At 47.5% G+C, this 22554-nt stretch overlaps 1 protein-coding gene across 1 annotated transcript in view; it reads left to right on the top strand.

Moving 5' to 3' along the window:
* DAZL (deleted in azoospermia like) overlaps window positions 1-22554 on the top strand; it is a 312957-nt gene that overhangs the window by 120304 nt on the left and 170099 nt on the right. The window contains 1 exon segment of the mRNA XM_030202610.1: window positions 11261-11397. Within this exon segment, the coding sequence (XP_030058470.1) occupies window positions 11261-11397 (137 nt within the window).

Genomic DNA, 22554 nt, shown 5'->3' with positions numbered 1-22554 from the left:
CTGTCTCTTGTTTCTTGGGTACGGGCGTCTCAGCAGATCACAGCTTGGCAGATGTTGAAATTGCTCGGCCACATGGCCTCCACAGTACATGTGACTCCCATGGCCCGTCTTCACATGAGATCAGCTCAATGGACCCTAGCTTCCCAGTGGTACCAAGCTGCTGGGGACCTAGAGGACGTAGTCCTGCTGTCCACAAGTTTTCTCCAATTCCTGCATTGGTGGACAATTCGGTCCAATTTGACTCTGGGACGTCCTTTCCAAATTCCTCAGCCACGAAAGGTGCTGACGACGGATGCTTCTCTCCTGGGGTGGGGAGCTCATGTCGATGGGCTTCACACCCAAGGGAGTTGGTCCCTCCAGGAAACAGGTTTGCAGATCAACCTCCTGGAGTTGCGAGTGGTCTGGAACGCTCTAAAGGCTTTCAGGGATCGGCTGTCCCAGCAAATTATCCAAATTCAGACAGACAATCAGGTTGCCATGTATTACATCAACAAGCAGGGAGGCAACCAATCTCGCCTCCTGTGTCAGGAGGCCATCAGGATGTGGCTTTGGGCTCGCCGGAACAGCATGTTCCTTCAAACCACGTATCTGGCAGGCGTAAACAGTCTGGCCGACAGGTTGAGCAGGATAACGCAACCTCACGAGGGGTCTCTCAATTCGAGAGTAGTACGCAAGATCTTTCAAGCGTGGGGCACCCCCTTGGTAGATCTCTTTGTTACTCAAGTCAATCACAAGGTCCATCAGTTCTGTTCCAGAATTCAGGCCCACGGCAGGCTAGCGTCTGATGCCTTTCTAGTAGTACGCAAGATCTTTCAAGCGTGGGGCACCCCCTTGGTAGATCTCTTTGCTACTCAAGTCAATCACAAGGTCCATCAGTTCTGTTCCAGACTTCAGGCCTACGGCAGGCTAGCGTCTGATGCCTTTCTCCTGGATTGGGGGAAGGCCTCGTGTATGCTTATCCTCCCATACCTTTTGTGGGGAAGACTTTGCTGAAACTAAAGCAAGATCGAGGCACCATGATCCTGATCGCTCCCTTTTGGCCACGTCCGATATGGTTCCCTCTTCTGGAATTGTCCTCCGAAGAACCGTGGAGATTGGAGTGTTTTCCGACCCTCATTACTCAGAACGAGGGGGTGCTTCTGCATCCCAGCCTCCAGTCCCTGGCTCTCACGGCTTGGATGTTGAGGGCTTAGATTTTGCCTCTTTGGGTCTATCTGAGGGTGTCTCCCGTGTCTTGCTTCCAGGAAAGATTTCACTAAGCGGAGTTAATTTTTTTTCTCTGGCGGAGGTTTGCCGTCTGGTGTGACAGCAAGGCCCTAGATCCTCGCTCCATAGAGCCCCTCCCCTCCCCCATCAGCTTTTGTTGCACAGGTGGAGCTTCTCTCCACATGGTTTTTGTCTGCATAGAAGCTGGAAGGATTTGGGAGCGCTCAGATAAGATTATTTTCTGATTACCCATACCCTACAGTTGTGGCGTTGGGCAACTCTCTTTGCAATCTTACTCTATCACTGTATTTCTATTATACCAGGAAAAAAAACAACCCCTTTTATACCTGCTCAGATCTCATAATCTGTGTTTCCTAACTAATCTGTTTAGTGGCTATTTCTAATTGATACCTGTATTCTATGTAACAGATTTTAAAACTGCTTATTGGCTATTTATATTGATAGTTTATAATCTAACTGGATTTAAGAAAAAGTGCTTTAAAATCCTTTCTTTTCTCCTTCCATAGTGTGTGTGTCCATAGAGCCCCTCCCCTCCCCCATCAGCTTTTGTTGTATTTACATTGCACAGGTGGAGCTTTGATCAGACTGTACCATTTTGGTCCATTCAGCTAGAGAATTCCCTTAACAGCACTTAGCTGACACATTGGGACTTATAATCCCACCCACCCCAGGGTTTTCCACTCCTTTATAGACAAACCAAACCTCATTAACTTTACTCCTCAATTGTACACAGGCAGTCTTGCAGGCTGTTAACTCCAACATAGTACACCTGTTCATACCTATTTTAACCAACCAGGATGACTTTTATTCTCTGCAATAATTGTGGTGCTTTAGTTTCAAGGCCAATCATCTGGAGACTTAAAGCTTGTCCTATCTGTCTTAAGCTATCTAGTTTAAAACAAGAGCTCTGTAAAGTAATGCAAAAATTGGATGCAATTAAAGCAACTTCTAGGACTGCACAGAATAACTTCTCACCAATGCCTCAAAGAATAAAACCACATAAGAACAGATGGTTCACAGTAGGCTCAGGCAGATTTCGTCATGTGACACAGAAGCATCCACCCGCACAAGTGTTGCCACTACAAAATTCTTTTGCTCCACTACAGCACTGTAATGTTCCTAAAAATAAAACAGAGGCGGCAGAAAAAGCAAGGAAGGTGGAACAAAAAGATGAGAAGGTACCCAAAGAGAAAAGACACCCCCAAATCACTAAAACCGAAACACATACTAGGAAATGTAGATGGAAAGCAATGACCACAAATGCTCACAGTCTAAGCATTAAAATTCATGACCTTCAAGCCCTGATGTTGGACGCAGACTTGGACATAGTTGCAGTCACAGAGACATGGCTCAATGGTTCCCATGAATGGGATGTAAACATACCAGGCTATAATCTTTTTAGGAAGGATAGAGAGGGGCGTAAAGGTGGAGGAGTAGCTCTGTATGTGAGAAATGATATCGCAGCGACTGAAATGACAGGGAACTGGGGAAAGGAAGAAGCGATATGGATCACCTTAAAAAGAGAGGATAGAACCTCTGTCCACGTGGGCGTTGTCTACAGACCCCCGACACAATTGAAGGAACTAAAGATCTGATCGCTGATATTCAAAAGTTGGGGAAGAAAAGAGAGGTGCTGTTGTTGGGAGATTTTAATCTGCCGGATGTAGATTGGAAGGTTCCATCTGCGAAATCAGAAAGAAGTAGAGAGATTGTAGATGCTTTCCAAAGTGCTCTGCTCAGACAAATTGTGACGGAGCCCACAAGGGAGGGAGCGACGTTGGATCTGGTGCTCACAAATGGGGATAGTGTGTCAAATGTCCGAGTGGGTGCACACCTGGGAAGCAGTGACCATCAAACGGTTTGGTTTGATATGACGGCTGAAGGGGAGGGCAGCCACTCTAAACTCAAAGTCCTGGATTTCAAGCGAGCTGACCAATAAAATGGGGGAATACCTGAGGAAGGAGCTGATGGGCTGGGAGGACGTACGAGAAGTGGAAGAACAGTGGTCCAGGCTGAAAGAAGTAATAAATAGGGCCACAGACCGTTATGTAAGGAGAGTAAATAAAAGCAAGAGAAAAAGGAAACCGATATGGTTCTCCAAGCAAGTGGCTGAGAAAATAAAGGCTAAAGAGTTGGTGTTCCTGAAATACAGAAAAACTCAAGAAAAGGAACACATGGAGGAATACCGGATGAAACTGAAAGAAGCCAAGAGAGAGATACGACTGGCAAAAGCGCAAGCGGAAGAACAAATGGCTAGAAATGTAAGAAGGGGTGACAAAAATTTCTTCAGTTATATTAGTGAAAGGAGAATGACTAAAAAGGGAATTGTGAGACTGAAAGATACAGCAAAACGCTATGTAGATAATGATGAAGAAAAATCCAATTTGCTAAATAGATACTTTTGTTCTGTTTTCACTGAAGAAAATCCTGGAGAAGGACCGAGAGGGACTGGCAAAAGTACACCTGAGAATGGAGTGGATAGAGCACCGTTCACGGAAGAGAGTGTGTATCAACAACTTGGAAAGCTAAAGGTGGACAAAGCCATGGGACCAGACGGGATCCACCCCAGAATATTGAGGGAGCTCAGAGAGGTTCTGGCGGGTCCTCTTAAAGATTTGTTTAATAAATCCTTGGAGACGGGAGAGGTTCCGAGGGATTGGAGAACGGCGGATGTGGTCCCTCTTCACAAAAGTGGTGATAGGGAAGAAGCTGGAAACTATAGGCCGGTAAGCCTCACTTCGGTTATTGGAAAAGTAATGGAAGCGATGCTGAAGGAAAGGATAGTGAATTTCCTGGGAGCCAATAAGTTGCAAGATCCCAGACAACATGGTTTTACGAAAGGTAAATCGTGCCAAACGAATCTCATTGAGTTCTTTGATTGGGTGACATTAGAATTGAATCAGGGACGAGCTATGGACGTAATCTACTTAGATTTCAGAAAAGCTTTTGACACGGTTCCCCACAGGAGGCTCTTAAATAAACTGGAGGGGCTGAAGATAGGACCTGAAGTGGTGAACTGGATTAGGAACTGGTTGACGGACAGATGCCAGAGGGTGATGGTGAATGGAATTTGCTCGGAGGAGGGAAAGGTGAGTAGTGGTGTGCCTCAAGGATCGGTGCTGGGACCGATTCTGTTCAATATATTTGTGAGTGACATTGCCGAAGGGTTAGAAGGTAAAGTTTGCCTATTTGCGGATGATACTAAGATCTGTAATAGAGTGGACACCCAGGAGGGAGTGGAAAACATGAAAAAGGATCTGAGGACGCTAGAAGAATGGTCTAAGGTTTGGCAATTAAAATTCAACACGAAGAAATGCAAAGTGATGCACTTAGGGAATAGAAATCCACGGGAGACGTTTGTGTTAGGCGGGGAGAGTCTGATAGGCACGGACGGGGAGAGGGATCTTGGGGTGATAGTATCTGAGGACCTGAAGGCAATGAAACAGTGCGACAAGGCGGTGGCCGTAGCTAGAAGACTGCTAGGATGTATAGAGAGAGGTGTGACCAGCAGAAAAAAGGAGGTTTTAATGCCCCTGTATAAGACGTTGGTGAGGGCCCACCTGGAGTATTGTGTTCAGTTTTGGAGGCCGTACCTTGCGAAGGATATTAAAAAAAAATGGAAGCGGTGCAAAGAAAAGCTACGAGAAAGGTATGGGATTTGCGTTCCAAGACGTATGAAGAGAGACTTGCTGACCTGAACATGTATACCCTGGAGGAAAGGAGGAACAGGGGTGATATGATACAGACGTTCAAATATTTGAAAGGTATTAATCCGCAAACGAATCTTTTCCGGAGATGGGAAGGTGGTAAAACGAGAGGACATGAAATGAGATTGAAGGGGGGGCAGACTCAGGAAAGATGTCGGGAAGTATTTTTTCACGGAGAGGGTGGTGGATGCTTGGAATGCCCTCCCGCGGGAGGTGGTGGAGATGAAAACGGTAACGGAATTCAAACATGCGTGGGATATGCATAAAGGAATCCTGTGCAGAAGGAATGGATCCTCAGAACCTTAGCTAAAATTGGGTGGCAGAGCAGGTGGGGGGGAAGAGGGGTTGGTGGTTGGGAGGTGTGGATAGTGGAGGGCAGACTTATACGGTCTGTGCCAGAGCCGGTGATGGGAGATGGGCCTGGTGGTTGGAAGGCGGGGAATACTGCTGGGCAGACTTATACGGTCTGTGCCCTGAAAAAGACAGGTACAAATCAAGGTAAGGTATACACATATAAGTTTATCTTGGGCAGACTGGATGGACCGTGTAGGTATTTTTCTGCCGTCATCTACTATGTTACACAGACCCTACTTTGAATACCTTCTGCACTTGTCCGAGTCTGGTCTTAAAACCAACGCCGTAAGGGTTCATCTTGGTACGATTAGTGCATACCATTACCGTGTGGAAGGTAAGTCGATCTCGGGACAGCCTTTAGTTGTTCGCTTCATGAGAGGTTTGCTTTTGTCGAAGCCCCCCATCAAACCTCCTACAGTGTCATGGGATCTCACTGTCGTTCTCACCCAGCTGATGAAACCTCCTTTTGAGCCACTGAATTCATGCCATCTGAAGTACTTGACTTGGAAGGTCATTTTCTTGGTGGCAGTCACTTCAGTTTGCAGAGTTAGTGAGCTTCAAGCCTTGGTAGCTCATGCTCCTTATACTAAATTTCATCATAACAGAGTAGTCCTCTGCATTCACCCTAAGTTCTTGCCGAAGGTGGTGTCTGAGTTCCATCTGAACCAGTCAATTGTCTTGCCAACATTCTTTCCCCGTCCTCATGCCCACCCTGCTGAACGTCAGCTGCTCACATTGGACTGCAAGCAAGCATTGGCCTTCTATCTGGAGCGGACACAGCCCCACAGACAGTCCGCCCAAATGTTTGTTTCTTTTGATCCCAACAGAAGGGGAGTGGCTGTCGGGAAACGCACCTTATCTAATTGGCTAGCAGATTGCATTTCCTTCGCTTACGCCCAGGCTGGTCTGACTTGAGGGTCATGTCACGGCTCATAGTGTTAGAGCCATGGTAGCGTCAGTGGCCCACTTGAAGTCTGCCACTATTGAAGAGATTTGCAAAGCTGCGACGTGGTCTTCTGTCCACACATTCACATCTCATTACTGCCTTCAGCAGGATACCCGATGCGACAGTCGGTTCGGGTAGTCGGTGCTGCAGAATCTGTTTGGGGTTTAGAATCCAACTCGACCCCCCTAGGCCCATTTTTATTCTGTTCCAGGCTGCACACTCAGTTAAGTTTAGGTCAATCTCAGTTATGCCCTCGCCGTTGCGAGGCCTAATTGACCAATGTTTGTTGTTTTGAGTGAGTCTGGGGGCTAGGGATACCCCACTCGTGAGAACAGGCAGCCTGCTTGTCCTCGGAGAAAGCGAAAGCTACATACCTGTAGAAGGTATTCTCCGAGAACAGCAGGCTGATTGTTCTCACCAACCCGCCCACCTCCCCTTTGGAGTTGTGTTTTCCCCTTGTCTTTGCTGTTTACTGGAGTGGCGAACACGCTCGCATTCGGGCGGGAAGACGGTCGTGCGTGTGCACTGTGCATGCACACGCGAAGGCTAGCAAACGTTGTTGCTAGGAAGATCTCCGATCGGAAGGGCTGCCGTGGACGTCACCCACTTGTGAGAACAATCAGCCTGCTGTCCTCGGAGAATACCTTCTTACAGGTTTGTAGCTTTCACTGTCTGGTGGGGAGAGTTTCTAGCCTCCCTGGACCTCAAGGACACTTACTTTCATATTCCCAGTGCTCCTTTCTGCAGAGGGATCTTAGCGTTTTATGACCATTTCATTCAGCCTTTCCATGTTGCCGAGGACATTTTTGCAAGGTCATGGTGGCAGCTTTCCTTCTTGAGTATGGATTGTAGGTTCAGACATATCTCGTGGCTGGCTGATTTGCGGCTCTCTCTATCCTATCAAGAGACTCTGCAAACTTCATCCAAGATACCTACTCGTCTTCAGTCCTTAGGATTGGTAATCAGTGTAACCAAGAGTCAGTTGTTTCCCTTACAAATCTTGGCTTATCGAGGAGTGCTGTTCCATATAGGCTTGGGAAGTTCTTTCTTTCTTTTGCTCTTCAGCAACAGGTGCCAACCCAAGTCAGGTTTTACTTTCTCTGCCAAGTCCAGGATATGGGAATAGGTTCAAGTTATGATATCATCTTTGTTAGTCCACATTATTATCCACAATTGGGGGATCCAAGATCAGGAAAACTATCTCAAAAGAAAATAAGAAAAACACGTAATGGTTAATCTTATAATTCATATTTTCTGAGGGAGGAAGGTTAATCGGTAATTGCAGCTGGTACAGTGGTAACTTAAAGGAAGTTGCTGCAGAGGGTTCTTCATCTGTTCTTTTAACTCCACATACTCTTATAATTTCCTGGGTTCAACAAATAAGTAATCAGGAAATAAAACACTTACAAGGGAATCGCATTAGGAAGGTCCCACCTAGGGCAATGATTCTTGGCTTAAAAGCCAAGAGTTCACACCTCCTAGTCTGCGATTCTCTTGATATATCAGGAAATAGTTTTTTTGGGTTCAAAGATAAATATATCAGCCATATGTCGGAAATACAATTTCAAAACATTGTTCCTATCTAAATCAAAGGCAAAAGTCACTAATAATATAGCTCTATATACAGGGTATTTTAGGAAAATTTATCTTTCTCAAGTTATTTTTCCTTAATTGGTTCTCCAGAAGTTCCAATTTTTTACAAGAAACATAATTGTCCTTCATTACCAGATTAACTGATTTTCGTAGAGAAACCATTTCCAAAATCAGTCTTTATTTTTTTATCTTGGACTTCCACTTTGTTAGATAAGTATTGATATAATCACATATTTATTCCTAAAAAATTTTTGGCATCTGAAGAAGAGTTATTCACACTCTGCAGCACTTCCCATAGTGCGTCCATTGTGACATTGTTTGGCTTCATCAGATCCAATTTCTCCACAGAAACTGCTCCAGATATCTTCGGGGGGAAGAGCTCACTCTCCAATCCCCCAGTTGGTTTATTATTCGGAGTCAATGCTGCGCCAGGACCTCCTCGGATCGTGTGAAAATCCTAACCCACTTCGGGCGTTTCCACTGTCGACTTCCATAGCGAAGCGTTACTGTTTCCGGGTCTTGGAGAGGTCATGCCAACAGGGGGACTCAAAGTCACTCCCTCTCCACTGAGATTCGGCAATAGAGCCTTGCTGTTCCCCAAAGCAGGAACCGATATCCCCGACGTTATGACCCTGAATCTCTCCAAAGTAGACTGAGAAGTGGTGGGAACCCCAGCCGTGTTCGAGGAGGACAACACCACGGCTTTGCCTTTCTTCTTCCCCATTCTCTGGGGAGCGCGCCTACTTCTTCAGGTATTCTGGTGTATAACGGGAACTCAACTAACATACATCCTCCCTCAACGCCATCTTGGATCCTCCAGTTTGGGACACTCTTTGTCTGGTTTCTCCTCAGAGGCCTGTCTGATATGGGTAACCCTTCAGCATAGCCCTCTGAGTCATTGAAACATGGAAGCCCCTCCACCACTTACAAGGTGGTGTCCTTCGTAGGGGGGTTCTCTTTTTTTGGACATTCCCCCATGGGCCTAAGTCGTATCAGACCACTTCAGGGGTTCCTTCTCTGCTTTGGTCCCCATCTCTGTGGTTCCCTTCAAGCCAACTTAGTCTCAATGGGTGATTTCAGCACAGCTTTCTGCTGATATTTCAGTTCTGTCTCCCTGAAGGTGGCTATCTGCTTCTTGTAGGCTGCTAGGCTGTGCCGTTGCTGGCGTCAACAGATTTCAGATCCCTTCCAGAAGGCAGACAGTTAACTGCCTTCTCACTTGCCAGATGTAGTCGAGGCAGGCTTATTTGCCAGTTTTCTTTTATGATTTGTTTTGGGTGTCACAGCCTGCCATTTGATGTGGTTGCGCTGCTGGGTGGTGAATGCAGCTTCTAATGATGGCTGGTTCAGCTCACTTTTCAGGGCAACTATTGTTTGAGGACTCCGTGAAGTTGGTGGAAGACCTGGGTGACTTATAGACTCTGCGTCTTCCTGAGGACATGTCTACAAGTTTTTTTTCGTTTGGGTCAGGCTCGCCCTTACCTTACGACACCAGGGCTATCGTCCTGGGCAGCCTATCTGTTTTCGCATCCTGTTCAAACTTCTTCTACTAACCTATAAATGTATTCACTCTGCTGCTCCCCAGTATCTCTCCACATTCGTCCTTCCCTACACCCCTTCCCGTGCACTCCGCTCCATGGATAAATCCTTCTTATCTGTTCCCTTCTCCACTACTGCCAACTCCAGACTTCGCGCCTTCTGTCTCGCTGCACCCTATGCCTGGAATAAACTTCCTGAGCCCCTACGTCTTGCCCCATCCTTGGCCACCTTTAAATCTAGACTGAAAGCCCACCTCTTTAACATTGCTTTTGACTCATAACCACTTGTAACCACTCGCCTCCACCTACCCTCCTCTCTTCCTTCCCGTTCACATTAATTGATTTGATTTGCTTACTTTATTTTTTGTCTATTAGATTGTAAGCTCTTTGAGCAGGGACTGTCTTTCTTCTATGTTTGTGCAGCGCTGCGTATGCCTTGTAGCGCTATAGAAATGCTAAATAGTAGTAGTAGAATAGGCGTCAGTGTGAAGCTGAAGAGCTGTTTCACATAAGTGCCATTTTATTCAAAATCCTTTTAGGGGAGCAGCTGCTCCCTTTGCACCCCACCTAGCTATGTCTCTGCATAGTGGGGCAGTGCCTGGGATGACCCACTGAGCAGAAGTGACTTCCTACATAGCCTTATGCACTGCTAAAGACTGTAGCGGTCTTCTAGTGCTCACCATTTTAAGATTAGCAGATGTAGTGGTGGCAGGATCAGAAGCAGACATATTCAGAACCTGGAGAGCCTTAGGTTTATAGGAAGGTGGCGACTCCTTAAGAAACACCCACACTGCAGTAGGACCATCAGATTCTTGACCTGCTGAGCAGAAATGCCTCCCGGCATACCCTCATGTTGTCGTCTGGTTGGTCTCAAGAAAGGGAATCTGGCTTCAAGTGCTGCAGTGGCTGTTGGCTGAGTGAGGCAATTTCTTCAGCTGGCCTCTGTATAGGACAGTCTCTCCTGTTGTGGGTGGCAGCGCTTTCTTCCAGAGCGCAGTTGACTTCCTTTTCCGTGTCCTGTCTGGCTTTCGTGGCTGCCCTTTGTAGTTCGGCCACTTGGTCCGCTGTCTTTCTCTTGCCAGGCTTTGCAGGCTTGGCGTGGCAGTGCTAGGCATTCCAGATTTGACGTGGCAGCGCATGTAACCGCGGCCTGTGGATTATTGCTCCAGTCTGCTGAGGTTGTACTACCCCGCCCCACTTGAGGACTGCTTTGGTACATCCCACAAGTCTCTGGATTGATCTGTGGGACGCTATGGAAGGTAAGATTAGTTCTTACCTGATAATTTTCCCAACAGATCAATCCAGAGGCACACCCTTTATTGTTCTGGGTTGAGTGTTTTCTTCTAGTTGCCTCAGTTTCATCAGATTCTTTCATTTGATTTTTGGCTACAAAAAAAGAAAAAATCAAAACATAAAGGAAACTTTGTTACCCTCCCACAGGAGCGTTTGAGGAGCTTACATGGGCTTTATGCAGGCAGGAGAGGACTTCTTCCTTCTTCCACTGCTTTGGTATCGACAATACTAAAGTTAAGGTGAGTGCACATGACCACATATAGTAAACCTCTGAAGTTCTCTCTACTCCGCCTGCTGGTAGAGGGACATAACCCACAAGTCTCTGGATTGATCTGTTGGGACTAATGGAAAGAAAATTATCAGGTAAGAACTAATTTTACCTTTGTACAGTGACTGCTAAAAATAGTTGTCCTCCCAAACTTTATAGCGCTATAGCACACTCTACAAGTTTAATCTAAAATTTTTCAGCTTTTTGCTTTTGTGTATTCACTCAAACATTCAAAGTCCCAAATAAAAAAGCTAAAAATTTGCTAGGATCAGTAACATTCTTTTAAGGTGCAAAAACTTTGTAAAGTTATAGTGTATTTATGCTTTCTTTTCAGGTGCTTATCATGTGCAGCCTAGACCTGTAATATTTCATCCTCCTGCTCCACAATTTCACAATGTCTGGAACAGTCAGAACACTGAACCTTACTTACAGTATCCACCTATGGTTAGTCCAGTGACTCAGTATGTTCAGGTAAGTTTCACTTATCATTTTTCACTTTTATTTGGCTGCAATAAGTCATTTTACAGATATAAAATAAGGAAAGGATCTCCATAATCAAAAGCAAACAAGACGATCACACAGCCAGACTCCAAGACTGAAGTTCTTGTCTGTGGGCCTTTAAATAGGAAACGGGCATTTATGCAGGATCTTGAGTCACTTATATAGGTCTCCGATGACTATCTGAAAGCAGTACCAAAATGTTTTTAAGGCTTCTGTAAACTTCCAGTAGGTTGCTTCTGAGCACAAAAGGACAGAGTTCCAAGGGGAAGGTTCTATAAAAAAAAAAAGGCACTTTCTGATCATTTCCCAACTTGCATGAGAGGGACTAGGAAGGAAGGACCTGTCCAATGGTCATTCAGAGAATGAAGATAGCAGATAACAATGTAGGGAATGGTGAGAGGTCAGATAGGGATACCATTGTAGATGGCTCTGTGGGCTAGAGTTAAAATTTTAAATTTCTTTATCAACAGCAGATGAATCCAGACACTTGTGGGTTATGACCAGTGCTGTGCTGGAGCCGGCTTGCACCGGCTCGCCAGAGCCTTTTGTTATTTTTTAAAGAATTTTGGGAGCCAGTTGTTAAAAACTGGCTCCCAAAATTTGGGCTGGGGTGGCTCAGGTCCCTTCCTGGCAGCTTCAGCTCCAGCTGCCCTGTGGCTGGACGTCTGAGTCTGACGACCCTCGTTCGCAGCAAAACAAAAAAGAGCATGAAACCGTGCGCGGGGTCGTAGCCCTGCATGTGCTGCTGCCGGCTCCCTTCCTCCTCCCTCTCCAAAACAGGAAGTTAGATCCTGAAGGGAGGGAGGAGGAAGGAAGCTGGCAGCAGCACGTGCAGGGCTACTGCCCTGTGCACAGTTTCATACTGTTTTTTGTTTTGCCTGCCACAAGCATGAGGATCGCAGCTCAAGGTTCTTGCTTCAGGCCACCGATGTACTGGCCCGGGAGAAGAAAGGAAGCCGGCAACAGTGAATGCAGGGCTGCAGCTCAAGGAAGACATAGTAAGTCAAGATTCCTCAGAGGTTTCTCTTTCCCCTACCCCACGCAGCCATCATCCCAAACAAATCAAACAGTCCTTTGAGCTGCTGCATCCATGTTGTCGTTCTTTAATGTTGGTAGCATGTTTATTTACAACATTAATTTTACTTATGTTCAAACATGCCAGCTTTTCATAGGTAGAGTAGTAAATTGTTATAAATCATAATTAGTGTGTCATTTGGAGGAGGGGCTGGTTATAGAGACACTGTAGCACATGTTGTAGTCATGCAAAGATTTTTTTTTCTCCTGGAAAGAGACACTAAACATATATCATATTATGAGAATCAAGTTCTCAACATCCAGAGTGTCTGTCTATTTATTTACTTATTTTAAGTTATTTATGAGATTTATATTCCCACATTAAACATGAATTAGGTTGAAATCTGGGAGCATTTAAAATCTTTTTTTTTCCTGTGCCTAGATCAAAAGAGAAAGATAGTCGGCATCCCTGCCAGCAAAGGTATGCCTTGCATGCTCGCATGGGGGACAGAGGGGAGAATGAGGAGTGCATTGCCCTCCAAACCATCTCGGCCTCCCCTCCACCCGCTCCCCTCCGTACATCACCGGGCCGGGCCCCTGCACTATATGTAGATCCTTCAAGAGGTAGTGTGTCATGATTTAGGCTCTACACCTTTTCTGATGTTTTGGTGCCACCTCAGTAAGGCCAAAACACAATGTCTCCACTACAAAACACTATACACAAACTTGTGCAAATACCCACTCATAATCTTACCAAACCATAACAGCACTAATTCCAAGGACAGGACGAGCTACAACCTTATGCGTGGAAAGGCAGCACTATAATTACACTGGGCTCTAAAACACCACTACACTACCTAATGAAAAACAAAAAGGGCTGTAAATACTACACACTAGCAGAATACTGCACCTTGATCACACATGAAAAACACATGTCAACAGATATGACCCAAGGAACTAGAAATTAAAAAAAATATGAAGGCAAAATACTGAACTGGAAAGTTACCTCAAGCAGTTACTCAGCATGCAGCAATACTAGAAAAATTGAAACTTACATGAAAAATATCAGTCTTCTTTCCATTTGATATTTTTTCTCTCACCGTGTCCACCATCCTCCTGTGTCCTTATGCGTCCTGTCTACCATCTGTAGCCCTGTCCCTATCCTTCCTCCAGTTTCAGCATCTGCCCTAAAAGTGTTCCAGTCCAGCCCTTAGATTCAGCAATTTCCCCTCCACCCATATCCAGCATTTCTCTTCACTCCCCTCCCCTCCATCCATGTGCATCTCCTTCCTGACTTCCCTCTCCTCCATCCATTCCATGTCCAGGAACTCTCCATTCTCCCCTGCCCTCTCCTCCATCCACCCATATCCAATAAATTTCCTCTCTCCCCTTCCCCCTCCATTCATCCATCCATGTTCAGCGATCTCTTCTCTCTTCCCCCTGCTCTGCCCTCCTCTCCTGTCCAGCGATCTTTTCTCTCCCCCCTGTCCAGCGATCTTTTCTCTCTCCCCTCTGCCCTGTTCTCCCCTCCTGTCCAGCAGTCTCTTCTTTTTTCCCCCTGCCCTCCCCTCCTGTCCAGCGATCTCTTCTCTTTCTCCCCCCTGCCCTCTCCTTCTCTCCATGTCCAGCGATTTCCTCACCCCTTGCCCTCCCATCCATTGTGTAGTGATTCTCCCTGCCCTCCCTCAGCTCCCTGACAGCCCTCCACCACTGCCTATCCTGCTTGACAGTGATGGCACAAGGAAAGCAAGTTTGGTCCAGTGAAGACTATGCAGCAGATCATATTTGCTTGCTTTGAACTGAACGGCAACGACGGGGTGAGGTGGAGACAGATTACCCAAATTGACTCCCTTGTTAAAGTGGACTAGATAGTACATAAGTAATGCCACACTGGGAAAAGACCAAGGGTCCATCGAGCCCAGCATCCTGTCCACGACAGCGGCCAATCCAGGCCAAGGGCACCTGACGAGCTTCCCAAACGTACAAACATTCTATACATGCTATTCCTGGAATTGTGGATTATTCCCAAGTCCATTTAGTAGTGGTTTATGGACTTGTCCTTTAGGAAACCGTCTAACCCCTTTTTAAACTCTGCTAAGCGCCTTCACCACATTCTCCGGCAACAAATTCCAGAGTTTAATTACGTGTTGGATGACGATAGATTTTCTACGATTTGTTTTAAATTTACTACACTAGTTTCATCGCATTCCCCCTAGTCCTAGTATTTTTGGAAAGCGTGAACAGACACTTCACATCCACCTGTTCCACTCCTCATTATTTTATATCTCTATCATGTCTCCCCTCAGCCGTCTCTTCTCCAAGCTGAAAAGCCCTAGCCTCCTTAATCTTTCTTCATAGGGAAGTCGTCCCATCCCCGCTATCATTTGTCGCCCTTCGCTGCACCTTTTCCAATTCTACTATATCTTTCTTGAGATGCGGCGACCAGAATTGAACACAATAGGCTTCCACTCCGGTCAATTAAACCTCCCCCCGGGCAGCTACCTTCTCCAGCCCCCCCCCTCCCCCTTTGCGTTGCATCTTTCACCTTCTACCCATCTCTCCCGTTCGCGTGGTAACGTTTCACTTCCCTGAAGCTTTCTCAGTCTCCCTCCTGCGCAGCACTGAACCGGCGATTCAGAGACAGCCTTCTGCCAGCGTCGGGTCCTCTCCTCAGATGTGTCCCGCCTACTCTGTTTCAACTTCCTGTTTTCCGTAGAGGTGGGATGCGCCTGAGGAGAGGCCCTGACGCTGACAGAAGGCTGACTCTGAATCGCCACCGGTGCAGTGCTGCGCAGGAGGGAGATGGAGAAGGCTTCAGGAAAGTGAAAAGCGACCACGCGGACGGGAGGGAAGGAGCAGATTTTCTAAACAGCTACGCTTGAAGGGACAGGCGGCGCTGGGTCCCCCTGAAGGCCCAGGAAATTTTGTCCCCCCTGCCCCTCCCTCTCGGCGGCCCTGCACACCACTGGTTATGACCATCTACCAGCATGTGAATATAAAAGTACTAAACTGTCATACGATGGTATGCTCCTTGGAGGTGTATTTTCAAAGCACTTTGCCTTACATAGTAATCTGTGGAGCTTGTAAGTCTAAGTGCTTTGGAAATAAGTCCCTTGGTCAGTTAGTATATCTCTGTTTCCAGCAGGTGGTGGACGGTGTCTCTAGTTATTATCTTGGCTGTATCTTCTGTTCTGGGTTTTCCAGTTCAGTAGAACTAGGGGATGTCTAGGCTCAGTGCTTACTTTAGGGGGGGTACACCTGATGGTGTAAGGTCCATACCCCCCTCCTTTATCTGTTGCTCTTTCTCCTTCCTCACATGATTGAATTAAAATACAGAGCCACCAAGGGGATAATTTGAGCAGGTAATTGTCATCAGTTTGAGGGATCAGGGTAGGACTAATTTGTGAACATTAGTTTTTACAGAGAAATTTAGTGTGGTGAATACAGCTTTAAATTTATTACTCTTCAGGTTTCATTTACACTTTTCCTTTCACTTTTTAATGGTAGCAGAGTCAGTAAAGGGCTGCTTGCGCTGCGGGAAGTGCAGAGTAGTGCTGGGGAAAGCGGGGTGTTCCAGCTTGATTTCACCAGAAGCGGAATCAGGGCTGTTAGTGTACTACTGTCTTTGCCTCTGAGACAGGAGTAACTTTCTGGAGGTCTCCTGGAGGGTGGACCCTTGCTCCCCAGGCAAGAAAAAAACTCTGGCTACTAAGTAAGTGTTAAACATAATGTTTATTTGAAGCCAATCAGTAATTATTGAAATATCAACAAATGAAATCCCAATAGAGTATAATATGTAGCAAATAAAAACAGAGTTTTCAAGGTCATGCCTCTATACACAGATACTGGGGTAGGTTCTTATTAAGTGAAGTATTAGTGAAGGGAAAGAAATTAATCATTGGGAACGTGTATGCCCCCAGTCAACATGATAGCCAATATTATAAGATGGTCACTTAGTACTACTACTATTTAGCATTTCTATAGCGCTACAAGGCGTACGCAGCGCTGCACAAACATAGAAGAAAGACAGTCCCTGCTCAAACAGCTTACAATCTAATAGACAAAAAATAAAGTAAGCAAATCAATTAATATGTACAGGAAGGAGGAGAGGAGGGTAGGTGGAAGCGAGTGGTTACGAGTCAAAAGCAATGTTAAAGAGGTGGGCTTTCATTCTAGGTTTAAAGGTGGCCAAGGACGGGGCAAGACGTAGGGGCTCAGAAAGTTTATTCCAGGCGTAGGGTGCAGCGAGACAGAAGGTGCGAAGTCTGGAGTTGGCAGTAGTGGAGAAAGGAACAGATAAGAAGGATTTATCCATGGAGCGGAGTGCACGGGAAGGGGTATAGGGAAGGACGAGTGTGGAGAGATACTGGGGAGCAGCAGAGTGAGTACATTTATAGGTTAGTAGAAGAAGTTTGAACAGGATGCGAAAACGGATAGGGAGCCAGTGAAACGACTTGAGGAGAGAGGTAGTATGAATAAATTGACCCTGGCAGAAGACGAGACGGGCAGCAGAGTTTTGAACCGACTGGAGAGGAGAGAGGTGACTAAGAGGCTCATTTTCAAAGCACTTAGCCTCCCAAAGTTCTATAGAAACCTATGGAACTTAGCCTCCCAAAGTGCTTTGAAAATATGCCTCTAAGTGGGAGGCCAGCAAGAAGAAGATTGCAGTAGTCTAAACGAGAGGTGACAAAGGTGTGGATGAGGGTTTGGTAGAGTGCTTGGAAAGAAAGGGGCGGATTTTACGGATGTTGTAAAGAAAGAAACGACAGGTCTTGGCAATCTGCTGGATATGAGCAGAGAAGGAGAGAGAGAAGAGTCAAAGATGACCCCAAGGTTTCGAGCTGAGGAGACAGGGATAGAAAACGGGGGGAGCGGGGAGGTGGGTTTGGGGGGGAAAATGAGAAGCTCGGTTTTGGTCATATTTAATTTCAGGTGGCGTTGAGACATCCAGACAGCAATGTCAGACAAGCACGCTGAAACTTTGGTTTGGATGCAAGGTGAGATATCAGGGGTAGAAAGGTAGATTTGGGAGTCATCAGCATAGAGATGGTAGGAAAAGCCATGGGATGAGATTAATGAACCAAGGGAAGAAGTGTAGATAGAAAAGAGGAGGGGACCAAGAACAGAACCCTGAGGTACGCCGACAGGCAGAGGGATAGAAGTAGAAGAGGATCCACCAGAGTGAACACAAGGTGCGGAGGGAGAGGTAGGAAGAGAACCAGGAAAGGACAGAGCCCTGGAATCCAAGTGAGGACAGGGTATCGAGAAGTATGCTGTGATCGACAGTGTCAAAAGCAGCGGAAAGATCAAGAAGAATGAGGATGGAATATTGACCTCTGGATTTAGCCTGTAATAGGTCATTGGAGACTTTAGTAAGCGCAGTTTCGGTTGAGTGGAGAGGGCGAAAACCAGATTGTAGTGGGTCAAGAATAGCATGTGAGGAGAGAAAATCAAGGCAGCGGCGGTGAACAGCACGCTCATCTGGATGTGTTTCATTTAAAAGGGATTAACAGTCTCTGCTTCATCCTTGACGGAGTGGAATCTCAACTTGGGTCGCTTTCTGCAGCCACTGTAGAACTTTCTGAGGAAGGCTGCTTTAAAAGACTTTACCTTGAGGTCTGTTTTCTTGGTCGTGTTCGTCTGCATGCAGGATTTCTGAGCTACAATTGTTATCCTGTAGAGATCCTTTCCTTGCTTCTCTGGGGCAGGACTGACCAGTCACACAGTTCTTTTTCTTCTGAAAGTGGTGTCTGCATTTCATCTCAATCAACCATTTATTCATTCCCTTCGGGAAGAAGATGAGGATTTTTGGTTACTCCATCTCCTTGACATTCAGGTGATTCAATATTTCTCCGAGGACAAGCAGGCTGCTTGTTCTCACACATGGATGATGTCCGATGGCAGCCCCAGAAACGGAATCTTCCTAGCAACAAAGCTTGCTAGACCGTGCATGCGCAACCGTCTTCCCGCCCGTAGCATGAACGTGCCTCAGTTTCTTTTTTTTTTTTTTTCCGCGGTTCAGTGTGGCTGTTTTTGGTTGTTCTGCGCCCCAGAGAGAGAGCCCTCACACCATTTTTGCAGTTTTTTTAGCCTGTTTTTGTTGTTTTCGAGCGAGTCGCTCGTATTTCTTCGTTGTACAAAAAAAGTGTTATTTTCCTCTATTTCTTAGTTATCCCCGTAAGTTTCCTTTCGTTGTCGTGAGCGGCTATTTTGGCCACCCTTACGGGGTTTCCCCTTTTTTGTGCCCTCTTTTGGCACCATCGTGGATTTTGACTTCGCCGCCGCGATTTTTCCGTCCATGACCTCGAAGATCGCCAGCGGCTTCAAGAAGTGCACGCGGTGCAGCCGGGCAATCTCAGCCACTGATCCACACGCTTCGTGGGCTGGTCATTGGCGCGACGCTTGCACTCTGTGTCTTTGCCTGAAAAAGCGGACACAAGCGTCGAGATTGTCCCAGTGGGGAGCGCCTGTTACGAGCCATGCCCGGTTCTTCGACGTCGGTAGCGGCATCGAGATCGTCGGAGATGGTATCGATGTTGGCACCGGAGATTGCATCGACGTCAGGAGTGCAGGTAATGGCTGTCCAGAGACCTTTTCACGCTGGCAGTAGTGAGCCATCGAGTGGGTCTCCACCTGCCTCGAGGACTCCTGTGGTACAGGCCCCCCGGGACTGACGTCTTTCGGACCCGGCCCTGAGGAGGCGTGTGGATTCTACGTCCTCCTTGTCGGTACCGGGAGGAACCAGTGATGTGCTTCGTGTGAAAGCAAAGAAGCATAGTCATCGGTCACCTTCCCGTCAACTGTACCGAGAGCTCCGGGACGCCGAAGGATTCGGCACCCGAGAAGCGTCGACGCCGGGAGTACCACTCACCCTCCATAGAAGAGGTGTCGATGCTCTGCTCTCTTCTCCGGACAGCCTGGTACCGCCTTTGCGCCCCAGGCAGATTCTGACTTCGTCGCCTGTACCGACCCCTCACCCTTGCTCGACAGACTCTTTAGACAAGCACCTCCGAGCCATCCTTCCTGGGATTCTGGAAGGGCTGCTGTGATCATCTGTTTCGGTACTGGTGGTGCTTGCACCGTCGGTACTGTTGAGAGATGCGGCGGTTGGCTCCCCGCCCGTGGTGCGGACTGCGATGCCGGTACCGCTTGCAGCATCAGCTGCCACTCAAGTTGACTCCCCATCGATGTCGCTGGAGGGAGCTTCGTCGCCGGCGGTGCGGGGGTCTTCTTCTCGGCATTGCCATCGAGGACATGGTTCCTCGGCGTCGAGACAGGCCCAGCTTTTGACTGAAGTCAGAGAACTCGTGTCCGATACCGAAGGGGAGGCCTCGTGGGAAGCAGAGGAAGAGCCAAGATATTTCTCTGATGAGGAGTCTTATGGTCTGTCTTCTGATCCTACTCCTTCACCAGAGAGAAAGCTTTTTCCCCCTGAGAGTCTGTCTTTCTCTTCCTTTGTCCGGGAAAGGTCTACGGCCATTCCCTTCCCTGTGATTAGTGAGGATGAGCCCATGGCCGAGATGTTCGAGGTCCTGGACTATCCTTCGCCACCTAAGGAATCGTCCATTGTTCCTCTGCATAATGTCCTGAAACAGACATTGCTGACGAACTGGGGAAAGCCGTTATCTAATCCCTCCATTCCCAAGAAGATTGAGTCCCAGTATAGGATCCACGGGGACCCAGAGTTGATGAAGACCCAGTTGCCTCATGATTCTGGCATTGTGGATTCTGCTCTCAAGAGCCAGGAGTTCTCGGGATTACACCTCGGCGCCCCCGGGGCGGGAGTCTAGAACTCTGGACTCTTTTGGGAGGAAGGCCAATCATTCTTCTATGCTCGTGTCCAAGGTTCAGTCTTACCATCTCTACATGATCATCCACTTGCGGAACACTGTGCGGCAGCTGGTGGACTTGGTCGATAAGCTCCCGTTGGAGCAGACCAAGCCTTTTCAGGAGGTGGTCAGGCAGCATGTCGCAAATTCCTGTCCAGGGGTGCTTACGACACTTTTGATGTTGCGTCCAGGGCCTCTGCTCAAGAGATAGTGATTTGCATACTCTCATGGCTGCGTGCCTCTGATCTGGAAAATCGAGTCCAGCAGCGGATTGTGGATGTTCCTTGCTGGAGGGATAATATTTTTGGTGAAGAAGCTCCACCAGCAGGACACCGCCTTCGACAAACTCTCCCACCGGGCGCCTATGCTCCCTATGCTTCTAATAGGCTTAGGTACAATTCACCTTCCCGACAGCCTACTCAGGCTAATCCCCAGCGCGCTCGTTCATGTCAACAGCGTGCGCCTCAACAGGCCCCTGCAGCTCCCCAGCAAAAGCAAGGGACGGGCTTTTGACTGGCTCCAGGCGAGCTTAGCCGCTATAAAAGTGTCCATGCCGGACTGTCTACCGGTCGGAGGGAGGTTAACATTTTTTCACCAAAGGTGGCCTCTTGTAACCTCCGGTGGGTTCTTCAAATAGTCTGGCTAGGATACGCCCTCAATTTGATATCAACACCTCCAGATTGCCCACCGGGAGCTCAGTCCTTCAGCTTCCAGCACAGGCAGGTACTTGCAGAGGAACTCTCCGCCCTTCTCAGCACCAATGCGGTCGAGCCCGTGCCACTGGGGCAGGAAGGGCTGGGATTCTATTCCAGGTACTTTCTTGTGCAAAAGAAAACAGGGGGGGGGGGGGGTGTTTGTTTATTTTGTTTATTTATTGCATTTGTATCCCACATTTTCCCACCTATTTGCAGGCTCAATGTGGCTTACATAGTTTTGTTAATTGTCGTTCCAGGATATCAGATACAGTTAGTATTGTGCAGAGATTAAGTAAGGAAGAGAGAAGGAGGGAGTGGTTAGGGTAGTTATAGAAGGTGGGCTTTCATAACTGAGTGGGTTGGTGAGGTGGATTATTGAGGTTATCGGTTCTCATTGTAAGCTTTGTTGAAGAAGTATGTCTTCAGACCATTCTAGACCTAAGGGCCCTGAACAAATATCTGGTCTGATAAAAGTTCAGGATGCTTTCCCTGTGCACCCTTCTTCCCATGATTCAGGAAAACGATTGGCTGTGCTCGCTGGACTTGAAGGATGCTTATATTCACATCCTAATACTACCAGCTCACAGGCAGTATCTTCGATTCTGTCTGGGGACACGGCATTTTCAGTATTGTGTACTACCCTTTGGTCTCGCCTCTGTGCCCAGGGTGTTTACAAAATGCCTGGCGGTTGTAGCGGCGTTGCTGCGCAGATTGGAAGTGCATGTGTTCCCTTATCTCGACGATTGGCTGGTGAAGAACACCTCGGAGGCAGGAGCTCTACAGTCCATGCAGATGACTATTCAACTCCTGGAGCTACTGGTGTTTGTGATAAATTATCCAAAGTTCCACCTTCTCCCAGTTCAGAGATTAGAATTCATAGGAGCTCTGCTGGACTCCCAGACTGCTGATGCCTACCTCCCCGAGGCGAGGGCAGACAACCTTCTGTCTCTTGTTTCCTGGGTTCGAGCGTCTCAGCAGATCACAGCTTGGCAGATGTTGAAATTGCTCGGCCACATGGCCTCCACAGTCCATGTGACTCCCATGGCCCGTCTTCACATGAGATCAGCTCAATGGACCCTAGCTTCCCAGTGGTTTCAAGCTGCCGTGGATCTAGAGGACGCGATCCAACTGTCCACGGGGTTTCTCCAATCCCTACATTAGTGGACAGTTCGATCCAGTTTGACCTTGGGATGTCCCTTTCAAATTCCTCAGCCACAAAACGTGCTGACAATGGATGAGTCGGGTGGGGAGCTCATGTCGATGGGCTTCACACTCAAGGACGTTGGTCCCTCCAGGAAACCGGTTTTCAGATCAATCTCCTGGAGTTGCGAGCGGTCTGGAACGCTCTAAAGGCTTTCAGAGATCGGCTGTCCAATCAAATTATTCAAATTCAGAGAGACAAGGCAATCAGGTTGCCATGTATTACATCAACAAGCAGGGGGGCACCGGATCTCGCCCCCTGTGTCAGGAAGCCGTCCAGATGTGGCTTTGGGCTCGCCGCCACAGCATGTTTCTGCAAGCCACGTATCTGGCAGGCGTAAACAACAGTCTGGCCGATAGGTTGAGCAGGATAACGCAACCTCACGAGT

This window comes from Microcaecilia unicolor, chromosome 1 (assembly GCF_901765095.1).
Source record: "Microcaecilia unicolor chromosome 1, aMicUni1.1, whole genome shotgun sequence".
Lineage (NCBI taxonomy): Eukaryota > Metazoa > Chordata > Amphibia > Gymnophiona > Siphonopidae > Microcaecilia > Microcaecilia unicolor.
Note: the sequence above shows the minus strand (reverse complement) of the source record. Positions and strands in the feature narration are given on the sequence as shown.